Below are 14,072 nucleotides of genomic sequence, written 5' to 3'. Positions count from 1 at the left end.
TGTGCAGCAAGCAGGCTCACTCCCTATACTCAGCACAGACAGTGCCTCCTTCCAGCTCCCCATCAGAGCAGATCACCCACAGCGACACTGCTGGTCAGATGGAATCTCCTGTTCACTGGGAATTTCCCTTCCTGGGGACAAAGGGCCAGCACCAGACCCTGCTGCAGTGCAGGAGCCATCTTCCTGCATGTATTGGGAAGGTTTATCAGAGGTCCTGGGGTTAATACAGGCTTCTCCCTTGGCTCTTCTGAAATAAGCCAAGATACTGAAAACAACCATTCTTCACCTGCTGCCAACCTGCCCAGCTCCCGCCCGTCAGGGCAGTGCCTCAGAAAAGATGGACCTTGTGGCATACCCTGTAGATCAGCCAATGCACACTGTCAGACTGGCTGTGAGAGCAAATTGCTAAGGTCCCGAGGGCCCTCTGCTGAGTATGCCAGGCCTCCAGTGGGTCATGGGAAGAGATGACCTCTCATCCAAGCCTCACAGGGATCAGTCTTCAAAGTGAACTCCTTGAGTTTCTCTCGGAAGCAAAGAGGAAGCCGTTGTCAGAGAACGACTGGTATAATGGACTCCCCTGAGCTACTGGCACTGAGCAGGGGAGCAGCCATGCTCTGCACTAGCCGCGGGACTGGCTAGGCTTCAGGGACTGTTCATGTAGAGCACATGGTAGGAATCCAGTACCGCAGTTACACGTACGGTGCCATCTTCTGCTCTAACAGGCCATACGCTGGAGTGTCCACATTCTTGTTTCGTGCCAGGTCCTGACCCAGAAGCCAGTCTGGCAGGGTTCCTAGGATTTTATGTTCTACAAGTTACCCAAGCTTTCTCAGTCTCGTCCTGTTGGGTGTCTGACCCACACAAAGTGTTCTCTCTCACCGCCAGGCTGAGCAGCTTCCGCTGGACGGTGCCTGCTAACGGAGAGGTTGTCATGAAGATACACTTCTCCTCCACCGTGGCAGGGCAGTTTGATCAGACCCTGAACTTCGAGATCCTCGGCACTCGCCGGCAGTACCAGCTTTACTGCAGAGGCACCTGCACTTACCCTACCATCAGCCAGGACCCCAGGTCAGTACCTGCATGCCTGGTAAAGCTGCTGGGCTGCTCTTCTGAGGGCTAGAGGGAGTCCGAGCTGCTGAATCTGACACCACCTTCCAGCCTCACCCTCGAGACTCTGACAGTGGGGAAGCTGTGGCAGCTCACCCAGGGCCCTGGGTGATCACTCAGGTGACCACTGCCACAGTACCTGAGCTGGTTAGCTCACGTATGTCACACACACACACACCCCCCCCCCGCAGTGGAGACCTCCTCTTCATTGTTGTAACTCACATGTCAAGGGGCCAGAAGGCAGGAGAGTAGGAAGTAAAGCACAAAACTGGAGGGGAAGAGAACAGGCAAGTTCAAGTGGGACACCCCAGCTTTAATTGACACCATATTCCAGCTTCCTGGCCTGTCGGTGAGCGGAGTGAGTCATGGAGTCTGAGAGTAACTGAGTCGGGGGTAGGTGAGACCCAAACACATCCACATTACAGGGCTGAAGCCTGGAGCTGTCTGGGCTTTAAATATGGTTCAGTGAAAACAAGTAGCTATGTATGTGACCCTCCCAGTATCTGGGCACCTCACAGTCTCTGATGGCTCTGTCCTCACAACATGCGTGTGAAGTAGGGCATTGCCATTTCCCTAGTTTACATAGGGAAGTCAACAGCAGAGTCTAAAGTTGAACCCACGTCTCTGAGGCCCTAGTCAGTTTAACCACTGGTCTAACCAGCCTTCTTCTCTAGCTGCTTCCTACACTCCCCTTTTAACCATGTTCTCCCAGCTTCAGGGCACACCCATATTGTAACTGGTCTCCTGCTTAGATGAAGTTCAAGGGAATCCAGCCTGCACTGCTCTTTCCACATCACTTCTGATGAATCCCAATCACCAGCTGAGTACTTAGGGCACAAGGGCAGGGAACAGAAACACAAAGATGGAAGAGCTTTACTGTATAGGAATGGATGAACCTCGCATAGGGCACGTGGTGGATTATGGTCACGTTTGCACGGGAAAGAGTCTGCTTTCTGGCCTTGAGTACACTGAGCATGAGCCTCCAGGCAGTGTCAGTTTGTAACCATACTTGTTGCGTGGGAAGAGTGCGATGTCTCTTCTCAGCGAGATACGGGATAGAACTGGAGCAGGAAAGAGGCTTGGCCTTGTGCTGGTAGGGCAGGGAGGGAGGATAGAAGGTTTAATATCCGCTGTGCCTGAGCACAGGATGCTGGGCATGATTCTGCTCTTCCTGAGGGCGCTAAGGGTTACGGGAGACCTGGGAAGTCTGTTCTGTGGAGGATTTTTGCTAGCTTGAAGTTTGATTTTGTTCTGATTTGAACTGAAAACCAAATTTTTGGTGACAAAGAATGAAGACTCAGCTCTGGGGCAGGCCATGTGGAAGCCAGGGCTGCTGAGGTGTTGGGTGGGTAAGTTGACAGGAACCCACACGATGTTTTGATTTCATTGCATCAGCAAATTAAGATGAGAATGTTTCACCGAAATTTATCTGGCTACCTCTAGCTACAGGCTTGTTAGCTCCTGCAGCTCCTCACACTACTCTGCTTCTCTGCTATAGGGTGGTATTTCCCCACCGGAGGAAGAGTGCGAAGCCTGACGACATCATCTTCAAACAGTACGTGATGAGCTCGGGGGTGTTCCACTTCGGCCCCTTGCTCTGTGGAAAGTCGAGAGACAGGTACCAACAAAAGGAGCAAGAGTCTAGAATCCTAGCGCTGCTGCATGTTATGAATGATGCCTTATTATTCTGAATGGCCCAAAGAGTGATAGGCAATGCATGGTAACTAGAGGAGATGCTGCCCCTGCCCCTGCCCCTGCCCCCAAGGGCTTGCAGTCTAAATCCAGGTGGGCACAGGCAAGAGTCAGAGACAGACACAAAGAGAGGAGTGGGGAACAGAAGAGGGAGGACATTCATGAGCTCCCTTGGTTACTCAGCAAGGCGTGCACATGTTTTATAATGAGAGATTCCTGTCTGTGGGCCAAATTCTAATTCAGGCAAAGCAGCTCCAGGCTCCAGCCAGAGCACAGGGAGGTAGTGTGACCTAGTAGATAGCACACAGGGCCGGCACTCAGGAGACCAGGGTTCTTTTCCCAGCTCTGACTCTGCTTTGCTGAGTGACTGTGGGCAAATCACGTCTCCTCTCTGGGCCTGGGGTTCTACATCAGTGTAATGGGGATACACTGACTCCCTTTGTAAAGCACTTTGAGATCTACTGATAGGAAGTGCTATGCAAGAGCTGGGGGTGTTGTAACAGACACACGTTACTGGGCATCAACAATGTGATTAGTCAGCATGTCAGATTTGGCCCACAGTGTTGGAGGCTTTTTTTTTTTTTAACAAGCACCTTTCTTTTTCGAAAGGGGACCTACAGAGAAATGAACATTGGCTTCCCGCCCTGTGGTGGTGGTTTGTTTTGGAGGTTATAGCTATGCTAGGAGGTTTTACTTTTGCTGCCGACATTGTTACATCAGTAGAGCACGTGCCCACTTGGCTGTTCTGCCAGTGCTGTGCATCCTAAGCCCGAGAGGCTGTAAGCAACACAACAGTCCAGAAAGAAGGGCTACAAGGTGTTAGTTGTTGCTGTTACTGGCCAGGGAGGGTGATGAATGCTGTGTTGTTGTTGGTTTTAACTTTAAAAAGTCAGTTCTGTTCTGCTTGGGAACTCTAGGGATGACTGGAGAACTAGTGGTGTTCTGTTGTCCCTTGGCATTGATAGCTAAGCAAGCGAGAGCCAGAGTGGACTTTTAGTGCGATTATTTTAACATGCTGTGCTTCTCTTTTGTTTCTTTAACCATTTAACGCCAAAGCCTATTGCATACTTTGGGGAAAAGGATGCCTTTCTCTGGGATTCAGCATTTCCTCTCCCACCCTTTCAGTTAAGGTGCGAACACGCACCTGAAATATCCAGCAAAACAGGGAACACAAGGAAATCTTCTGGTATTTCTCAGGTGAAAACCAAGCAGAAAAAGTGAACTAGTTTTAAACTATTTTTAAAAGCCTGTCAGATCTTATTTATTCCTCATAAAGAAGCAAAACAAACAAACAAAAAAAGCCACAAGCCAGATCGATTTTTGGCACTTCTCCTGTGAGTGGCCTCTTCAGAGTCAATTGATCCCATTAGCGTGACGCTGCAGGGGTCACTCGCAGCACTCAGTTACAAGGAAGTAACCCTCAGTTCTATAATGTTCTTTATACCAATGATGATTACGAGAGGGCTATTTTATAAGAATGTTTTTAAAACAGGATTTGGTGCGTGTACAGGTGCATGAAAGGAGGTACTGTATCTGTGGCATAAGAAAGGGTGAAGGTGCAGCACTTTCTTGGGCCCACTGTCTCTTCTACAGTGCATTTCATTTGCAGATACAAGGCCCTCCGATACCCCAACAACTCTGAGAAGATAACCATCCTCAACCCATCCCCTTTGGAAGCGGAAGTGTTTTTCTGCTTCCAGCATGACATCAAGGCAAATACATACCTCTTGGATCCTCCCACCATGACGCTGAAACCCAATGAGAAGCAGGTAAGAGACAAACAGGTATCGCAGTCTCACGAGATTTGGGAGCTGTTTTCCCCTCTGAATGAATGCCCTGTTCTCTCTCTCCTTCTCTCTGGGGTGCCGTGCCAGGGGCTGAGCATATGGGCATACCCCACCGCACCTGGCATATTTGATGACAGCATCGTCTGCTGCATTAAAGAGAATCCAGAGCCAGTGGTCTTCAGAATCTGCTGCCACGGGGTGCGTCCTGAACTGGAGCTCGACCGCAAGCAGTTGCATTTTGAGAAGCTGCTGCTGCACAGGTTGGGATTCCGAAGGGCGGTCAGAACGTAGTCTGGAGCCTGCTCTTCAGGCCAGGCCTTGTTTGCTTTTTCCAAGTTGCTTATTTTGACTCAAGGGCTTGCCTTTTATCTCCAGTTTCTTTCCTCATTCACTCCGAGTATGTGTACACTGCAGCTGGGAGGCGTAATTCCCAGCACTAGTGGACACCTGTGCTCTAGCTCTCCTCAAGCTAGCATACTGAATCCAGCAGTGTGGCTGGGGCAGCAGGAACTGGTTGGGCAGAGTTGGAGTCAGGCGGTTAGTTTGTGCTATTTGTAGGCAGTAGCTAGAGCAGAGCTAGCATGTGTCTGGGAACCACACCTCCCCACTGCACTGTAGCTGTGTGCTCATGGCGAGGGCTCTTCACGGCACCCTGCCTGCCATTACTGCCTAATTTGACTGCTGTATTGGGGGGTCAAAGCGCAGGCGCACATGCTGAAGCCTGTTCCCTGGCTCATTGGTTCTCTCCCCTCTCCTGGAGTGCTACCTGGGCTGCACGTGCCAGGACAGGGGGGACAGGCCAGGCCAGCTTAATGGGGGAGCCCCAGCTGCTGCTGTCTGCTGTGGTGACCTGAGCATGGGAGCTGCGGCCACTCTGGCACCAGCCGCTGCAGCTGCTCTGGTGACTCCCAGCTGGGGCTGTTGCTGCAGCTGAGGGGATGCCACATGCCAGGCTCCCCCCTCACACACACCATTCCCATATCTCCTTCTCTTCCGCTCCAATCTCCCTTCCCCTCCCCACCTGATCCCCTTCCCCCTACTCCTAAATCTTCTCGTTCTCTTGCCCTATCCCCCCCTTCCCCACTGCCTCTTCTCTTCATCCCCCTCCTCCCGGTCTGTCATCCCCACTATGGTTGTACAGGAAACAGGTGAACAATAGGACCCAGGAGGCATCAAGGTAGCAACCTGGAGAATCTGCTCCATCCTGCTCCCCACTCTGGCCAGGCTGCCCGGCTTGCTCTGCCTGGCCTGCGGGATGGGGAGCAGCTCGATGCTCGCAGAAATAGGGGGGAGAGGCACATGACCCCATGTGCCCCACTGCGCTCCCCAAACTACACCCATGTTTAGGACCCAAATTATTACCCTGTTCTTTGGGCTGGACTCTTTAAGCAGTCGGTGATATTGGGGCTTTTCACAAATCTTTGTATTGGCTGCACCAATATGCTTCATGCTGCAGCTCCCAAGGGATTACTCCTGTGTTTTAGCCCCTTATTTTCCAGTGAGACTGCAGTGCTCCTGCCGGTTTCCTGTCCTTTAGCACCCTTCCTCCAGCGAGGCGCATGTCACAGGAAACAGAAGGGACTCATCTTTGCTTGTCTGGGTTTCTGTAGCTCAGTGCTCATCTCCTCCACCTTCTCACAGACCACCTCTAGGCTTGCAGCATCTAACAGGACTGGTCTACACTGGGTGGAGGGGAGTGATCGATCTAAGATACGCAACTTCAGCTACGTGAATAGTGTAGCTGAAGTCGAAGTATCTTAGATCGATTTACCTCTCGTCCTCACGGCGCAGGAGCTACGTCCGCAGCTCCTTCTGTCGACTCCGCTACTGCTGTTTGCACTGGTGGAGTTCCGGAGTCGACAGGAGCGCGTTTGGGGATCGATATATCGCGTCTAGATGAGACGCGATATATCGATCCCTGATAAACCAATCGCTACCCACCGACACAGTGGGTAGTCTGGACGTACCCACAGACCAGAAAGCAAGCAGTCGGGCTTCATTCTGTCTGCTTTTACACCCGCAAGTCACCCTGGAGGCAGGGCTGTTTTCCTGCTCACCAGCCAGGACTGGAGCATGTTGACTCATTGAACGCAACTTGTCATCCCACGTCTCCTCAGCTAATCCGCCCCTCCACCTTCCTATGGTTGAACGAGTCCTTATTTTAAGCTTCTAGCTCTAAATTCCACAAGTTCAAGTGATTAAATGTCACAGTAAAACAGACAGAGAAATCATAGAAATATAAGGGTGGATGGGACCTCAAGAGGTCATTTAATCCATCCTCCCGTGCTGAGGCAGGATTACGTATACATAGACTACTGTCTACAATGTAGAACGCAAATGGTGACATCCCGTTCACATGCCTAGGATCCAAATATTTGCATCAATCCCTTCTCATTCACTGTCCTCCCATGAATACCGATGAATACTTCCCGGTGCACCTGTTCCTAGCTGGGGTCTGGATGTGACCCACTCACGCTGGTTCATCAGAATGACCCCAAGTGCCCCCACTCCCATGTGTAGGAATGGAGCTAGTTAAAGTGATCCATGCCTGTCAGATGTTGATCTGCCACTTAAGTTCTTATTTTGCTTGTGTTCATTGTAAGTAAAACTCTGTGATTCTCCCCAAAACTTGAATTTAAGATTCTGGCACACACAAAGTAAGAAAGAACTGAATATGGTTAAACCCTGTGGGTCCAGCTGGATCTCTGTGACTTAAGAGGCCATGTGAGACTGGATTGGCCTGGGCCCCATTCAAATGCAACACTAAAATGGCTGCTTTGGCAACAACAGCTGAGTGTCTTCCTCTCCTTTTAGAAAGGACACCAAGATGCTTTTCCTGAGAAACACCTCCCCAATGCCTGTAGCCTGGCGGCTCAGTGGCCTGGAGAACTTGGGAGATGATTTCTCTGTCTCACAAGACCAGGGCATCATCGGTCCCCGCTCAGAGTACTGCCTGCAGCTGCATTTTAAGGCTACGAAACCTCTCAACATTAAGAAGGTCATCCGACTGGAGGTGAGGCAGACGCTTCCCTCCCCAGCACCTATGAACCCAGTAGCCCTGCCTTCCGACTCCTTGGAGGGCATTGGTGAGGGTTGGCACTAAGGTTTGTACTTGGCAGTTACCACCAATGGCAGGTGAGATGGGTGGGGTGGTGGTGAACAGGTGTTGTGAATGACACAGCCATCTACCTGCAAGGAGCACTTCTCTAGCTCCCCTCTCCACCTCAGCTCTGGCCTGTGGCCTTTCTCCAAGGGACCAGCTTGTAGAAGGGCAGGATCCTGGAAATGAAGCAAGCAGTGAGGCAGCCGTCTTGTATCTGAGGCCCTGCTGGGTAAGCGAGGTGTTATGGGCTGGGGAGGCAGCACCCGCAGGCAGCTGGACAGATGGCTATTTTTGTTCATGTTTCTGTAACTTTTCTTTATTTGAATCAAAATATTCCAGTGTATCCTGGAACATCTGAGTCTCACAGGTGGGCTAGCCCAGCTGGACCGGAGTCTGGTCTCTCCCTCCAACAGGGGCGGCCCTGTGCAACTCTGCCCCTCAGTCTGGGGCAGCCCCAGTTCCCACCAGTCATCTGGGGCTAAAGCCTAGATGATAGAGCCATCCAACGACAAATCCAACCCCCCCCCCCTCAAGGCAGGTTGGCTCAGGTCAAGGGAGCAGTGACTGGGCTGATTCAGGATTGCTGACATGGTGCTCTCCGTTTGGCATTGGCTAGTGCCACGGGACACATCAGGAGTCACTCTAGGGTTCCTGCACAGCCTCTGCCACTTCTGTGCCAGAGAATCCAAATGCAGGGCCCTGCTGGAAACAAGCTTGGTTTTGAAATTTAAATGGCAACAAATCACAGGAAAAGGCACAATGTAGGCGTCCCTTTCCTACCTCCTACATTGCGGCTGGGCTGGTGTTCAGAAAGGCTGCCTCGGCGTGAGCTTGGCTGGGGATTGTTAGGAACATCTCTTATTGCAAACTATGCTGGTTACCATCAACAGCATCATTAGTAGTGAATGTCTCATGCTGGAAGGGTGGAGAACTAGGCTGATGTTTCACACAGCAGCAGAATCCTTTTTGGACAGCCCAGGAGGTTAGCAGGGTAGGAAATGCCTTGCAGCTGCATTGCTGCTGATGCTGGAATCTGATGGCAAAGAAGGAGGTGGGTGCCGTTGGCAGTATGAAGAACTCGTTATGTTCATCAGCAGAGGTCAGAGGTGTGCTGAGTGACAGCTGTTTCTTGTTGCCTAAGGTTTCAGACATGGAAAACATCCTGGGGATTGTTCAGTACGAAAACATCCAAATCCTTGCCGAGTCCTATGACGTTGCTCTGGACATCAGCTTCCCCAGAGGTCAGTCTTTGTTCCCCACACTCAGGATGGCCTGGCTGAATCAGTAAGAAGAACTAAGGTTGCCCTCATTAGGCACAGGGTTCAGATGTATAACTGAACGAGGCAAGCATCCAGTAGAACAAATAATCAGTGACCATGTCATTATAGACTGTAGCATGATATATATACACCAAGGGGATGCATTAAGGTCACCTTAATACTGGCATTTCCTAACTTTTGAGTGCTTGAGTTCACCTTAACCTTCTGTTAAAGCAGCTTTTGTATGCAATTTATTTCATTTGTTGAGCTGGAAACCATAGCAATAAGCCCGTACAAAAACATTTCCAGCTTTCTGACATGTAGGCTATCTAAGCAAGCAAGTGGCAAGGCTGCACCGCTCACAGACTGGAGAGGACATATACTTTTAGGCATGTAGCACTACAAGGAAATGAACACAGTGTTTAGCACTAAGCCAGGCAGTTCTCCTCCACATAACAAAAAGTGCAGTGAAGCATCCCAGGGTGAATTTTGAGAAGACTTTCTCTGGAAAACTTTGACTTTCTGGAGATTGAAATCTTGTGATTTGCGGGGGTGTTTCATGCAAGACCTGAGTATTCATCACCCTCTCTCCTCCCACGTGTGGCTTTCTCTTCAGGTACAGATGGTGGTTTGGATTTCGGGGTCATTAGAGTATTGGATGAAGCTCGGCAAATGGTGTCGCTGAAGAACAAAGGAAAATATGAGATTGGATACAGGTAAACTAACTATTTCAGCTGTGTGATGTCTAAGCATTCGATGTCCCCGTCAGTCCAGTCTTCGTTCCGTTATTCCCCTTGCTATAACCTCTTCCTGGAATGGCTAGATCACAATCAGTGTAAGTAGCAAAGCTCAGAGGTCACCACTTTCAAATGTTCAACACACCAACAACCGTATGTTACACAGCGTGACACCTGAGGAAGAAACGCAACAAAATGTAAATCATTCCCCAGTGGGCATGGCTGTGATTTATTTGCAGATTTCAGTGGTGAGTGAATGTGCCTGCATACTCTCTCTCGGGCCTTCTGGCTGCAGCTCTCCCGCTGGGCACTACAATTCAGTTCCCCCTCCGGGGTGCCTCAGTGACCAGGCCACTTCCCCCAGTGGCTAATGGGGGGTGGAGGGGACTTGGGCCCACCCACTACTCCGGGTCCCAGCCCAGGGACCCTATAGATCGCAGCCATCTGCTGTGTCCCTTTAACTATGTCACACCACTGCTCTAATTCCCTGGGCCTTTTCCCCCTGGTGCCTTCACCCTTACCTCAGGGCCTTGTCCTAATGGAGTCCCAGCAACCAGTTCAGGGCTCCTCCTTGCTCCAGATTCTGGCAGCACTCCCCTGTCTGGGGTTCTGCAGCTCCATCACCCGGCCACACCCCATCCATGCTCCTACAGCTCCAGCAGGGAACTGAACTCCCTCTGGCCTGCAGCTCTTCTTATACTAGGCTGCTGGGCCCTGATTGGCTGTGCCCCACACAGCTACTCTTAGCGTGACTAGATAGCAAGGGTGAGAAATCGGGATGGGGTGGGGGGTAATTGGCACCTATATAAGATAAAGCCCCAAATATCAGGACTGTCCCTATAAAATCGGGATACCTGGTCACCGTAGCCCAGGGTTCAGCAACCTTTGAGACGTGTTTCAGAGTAGCAGCTTGTTAGCGTGTATCTGCAAAAAGAACAGGAGTACTTGTGGCATCTTAGAGACTAACAAATTTATTTGAGCATAAGCTTTCATGGGCTACAGCCCACTTCATCGGCAGCATAGACTGGAACATACAGCAAGAAGATATTTATACATACAGAGAACATGAAAAGGTGGAAGTAGCCATGCCAACTGTAAGAGGCCAATCAATTGAGATGAGCTGTCATCAGCAGGAGAAAAAAAACTTTTGAAGTGATAATCAAGATGGCCCATAGAAGGTGTGAGAATACTTAACATTAAGTATGGGTCATTATGCTAGTTGAATCTATTTTCCCATGTTAAGTACCCTCACACCTTCTATGGGCCATCTTGATTATCACTTCAAAAGCTTTTTTTCTCCTGCTGATGACAGCTCATCTCAATTGATTGGCCTCTTACAGTTGGCATGGCTACTTCCACCTTTTCATGTTCTCTGTATGTATAAATATCTTCTTGCTGTATGTTCCAGTCTATGCATCCGATGAAGTGGGCTGCAGCCCACGAAAGCTAATGCTCAAATAAATTTGTTAGTCTATAAGGTGCCAAGAGTACTCCTGTTCTTTTTTGAGAAGTAGTGTGCCAAGTCTTCATTAATTTAAGATTTTATGTGCCAGTAATACATTTTACTGAGCCGCTCAGCCTGGTGCCGGTCTGGGGTTCCATCTGCCGGTCCCTACCAGGCGGGGTCCTGGCCGGCGGCCCTGCTCAGCCCGCTGCCAGCCTGGGGATCTGTTCACAAACAAGGTCAGCTCCCAGACTGCTGCACTGGGCAGCACAGCATGGGGAGGAGGTGACCAGCCCTCTGTGGAGAAAGAAGGAGTTCAAGACTCTTTAGAAAAGCTGGACGAACACAAGTCCATGGGGCCGGATGCACTGCATCCAAGGGTGCTAAAGGAGTTGGCGGATGTGATTGCAGAGCCATTGGCCATTATCTTTGAAAACTCCTGGCAATCGAGAGAGGTCCCGGGTGACTGGAAAAAGGCTAATGTAGTGCCCATCTTCAGAAAAGGGAAGGAGGAGGATCTGGGGAACTACAGGCCAGTCAGCCTTACCTCAGTCCCTGGAAAAATCAAGGAGCAGGTCCTCGAGGAATCAATTCTGAAACACTTAGAGGAGAGGAAAGTGATCAGGAACAGTCAGCATGGATTCACCAAGGGCAAGTCATGCCTGACTAACCTGATTGCCTTCTATGAGGAGATAACAGGCTCTGTGGATGAGGGGAAAGCAGTGGATGTGTTATTCCTTGACTTTAGCAAAGCTTTTGATACGGTCTCCCACAGTATTCTTGCCAGCAAGTTAAAGTAGTATGGGCTGGATGAAAGGACTATAAGGTGGATAGAAAGCTGGCTAGATCGTCGGTCTCAACGGGTAGTGATCAACGGTTCCATGTCTAGTTGGCAGTTGGTTTCAAGCAGAGTGCTCCAAGGGTTGGTCCTGGGGCCAGTTTTGTTCAATATCTTCATTAATGATCTAGAGCAGGGGTCGGCAACCTTTCAGCAGTGGTGTGCCGAGTCTTCATTTAGTCACTCTCATTTAAGATTTCACGTGCCGGTCATACATTTTAACCTTTTTAGAAGGTCTCTTTCTGTAAGTCTATAATATGTAACTAAACTATTGTTGAATGTAAAGTAAATAAGGTTTCAAAACGTTTAAGAAGTTTCATTTAAAATTAAATTAAAATGCAGAGCCCCCCGGACCAGTGGCCAGGCCCCGGGCAGCGTGAGTGCCACTGAAAATCAGCTCACGTGCTGTCTTTGGCACCCGTGCCATAGATTGCCTTCCCCTGCCCTAGCCACTCTAGGCAGCTTGGAGAACTCTCTCCACTGCCCTTTTTGGGGTGGGATGTGTCAGGGCCATGAGGCCTCCAGCAGGGGGCCTCAGAGGGTCTGGTACGCCCCATCACAAGGTGTCAGGTTTTTTTTTAAAGAACTTCTATTTTGCAAAGCATGGGCACATTCTGCATCCTACAAACGAGGAAGTTAGGCATGAAAATGCAGCTTACATGCACAGACAGGTGCATACAGAAAACTCAGAGCTTTTGAAAATCTGGCCTTGGAAGTAAATCAAGCTAAAGTCCACAATTTTAATTTCCATCTGGAATCTCTTGAACAAAGCTGAGTGAGATCTTAATGGCCCTTTTCACACTCCTAAGTGTTTGTGCAGAGGCTCTTAACTGGGCTTCCTGGCTATGTGACTGGCTCTAGCATCCTTAACCGAACAGGAGTCTTTGTTTTGTCTCCATCCTTCAGCTTCACTCTAGAATGCCCTGACGCCAACATGCCAAATTTGAACTCCGTCTTCAGCATCCAGCCCCAGAAGGGGACTTTAGCCGCTGTTGACCGCCCCACTCAGATCCAGATCACCTTTCGCTCCAAGAAGGAAATGAAAATTGAAGATAAGCCTATCCTGTACTGCCAGGTGAGATGTTTGTAAAGACATTGGCACAGGCCAAGCTGTGGTGGCTACGACTGCTAGCTGACGGCACCCTGTGTGCTGTGTATATTCCTAGTCACACACAAGTGAGGATGCAGTGCTTAACTGAGGGATCCAGTGCTACCATCCATGTATTTGTCATGATGTTCCCGAACCAGGGATGAGCATCCATCTCTAGCTTTGGAACAGGTATTTAAAGAGCCAGCAGTCCAGGCCTCTCTAGGCTTAGCTTCTCCTAGGATTGGAATTAAGGAGCCTGACCTTGAAAAAGCTCGAGGCCGCTCCAGGTTTAGCCTTTCCTAGCCAAGAAGTCCCTATAAGAGGAATAATGCAGGAGCATAGAAGATTTCACTCTAAGCCCCTTTCAGCAGGAGTCACTGCAAGGAGTAGCACTGATCCAGTCATTGGAGTGGAGAGGCATTCGCAGCTCCGTCATAGGTTTCTGTAAGAAGGATGGTTCAGGATGGCTGACTGTAAGAACGTTCATATCCAGGGACTCCACGTCAAGCGTTCTCCAGTGGGAATTAGTTCAAGAGTGTTGGCGGTGGGGAAACTAGAATGATATAAAAGAACCTAGCATACAATCAGTGGATTCAAACTGGCTAGGTTATAGGTCTCAAAATGTAATTGCAAATGGAGAATCATCATCAAGTGGATGTGCTTGCAGTGGGTCCCTGCAGTGATCAGTTCTTGGCTTTGTGCTATTTAACATTTTATCAGTGAGCTGGAAGAGAACATAAAATCATCCCTGATGAAGTCTGCAGATGACACAAAAATTGGGTAAGTGGAAAGTGGCGAAGAGGTCAGGTCACTGATTCAGAAGTGATCTAGGTTGCTTGGTAGGCTGGGTGCAAGGAAAAATGGAATTTTAATACAGCTAAACGTATTCATTTAGGAACAAAGAATGTAGGTCATATTTATAGGATGGGGGATTCTACCCTGGAAAGCCGCGATCCTGAAAAAGATTTGGGGATGCTGGTGTATAATCAGCTGAACGTGAGCTCCCAATGTAACG

The 14,072-nt window shown here is 49.8% G+C and overlaps 1 protein-coding gene across 5 annotated transcripts in view; it reads left to right on the top strand.

The window, feature by feature from the left end:
- Positions 1 to 14,072, top strand: part of HYDIN (HYDIN axonemal central pair apparatus protein) — a 382,125-nt gene that overhangs the window by 295,510 nt on the left and 72,543 nt on the right. For 4 of the 5 annotated variants that reach the window (XM_050922316.1, XM_050922315.1, XM_050922318.1 and 1 more), the window contains exons 49-56: positions 886 to 1,068; positions 2,606 to 2,725; positions 4,409 to 4,568; positions 4,674 to 4,846; positions 7,401 to 7,599; positions 8,831 to 8,930; positions 9,565 to 9,664; positions 12,874 to 13,042. In XM_050922316.1, coding sequence (XP_050778273.1) covers positions 886 to 1,068; positions 2,606 to 2,725; positions 4,409 to 4,568; positions 4,674 to 4,846; positions 7,401 to 7,599; positions 8,831 to 8,930; positions 9,565 to 9,664; positions 12,874 to 13,042 — 1,204 coding nt within the window. Of the gene's footprint in view, positions 1 to 885; positions 1,069 to 2,605; positions 2,726 to 4,408; positions 4,569 to 4,673; positions 4,847 to 7,400; positions 7,600 to 8,830; positions 8,931 to 9,564; positions 9,665 to 12,873; positions 13,043 to 14,072 lie in introns of those variants that run through there. The other variant, XM_050922319.1, reaches the window with a different exon arrangement.

Source organism: Gopherus flavomarginatus, chromosome 14 (genome assembly GCF_025201925.1).
Source record: "Gopherus flavomarginatus isolate rGopFla2 chromosome 14, rGopFla2.mat.asm, whole genome shotgun sequence".
Taxonomy (NCBI): domain Eukaryota; kingdom Metazoa; phylum Chordata; order Testudines; family Testudinidae; genus Gopherus; species Gopherus flavomarginatus.
Note: the sequence above shows the minus strand (reverse complement) of the source record. Positions and strands in the feature narration are given on the sequence as shown.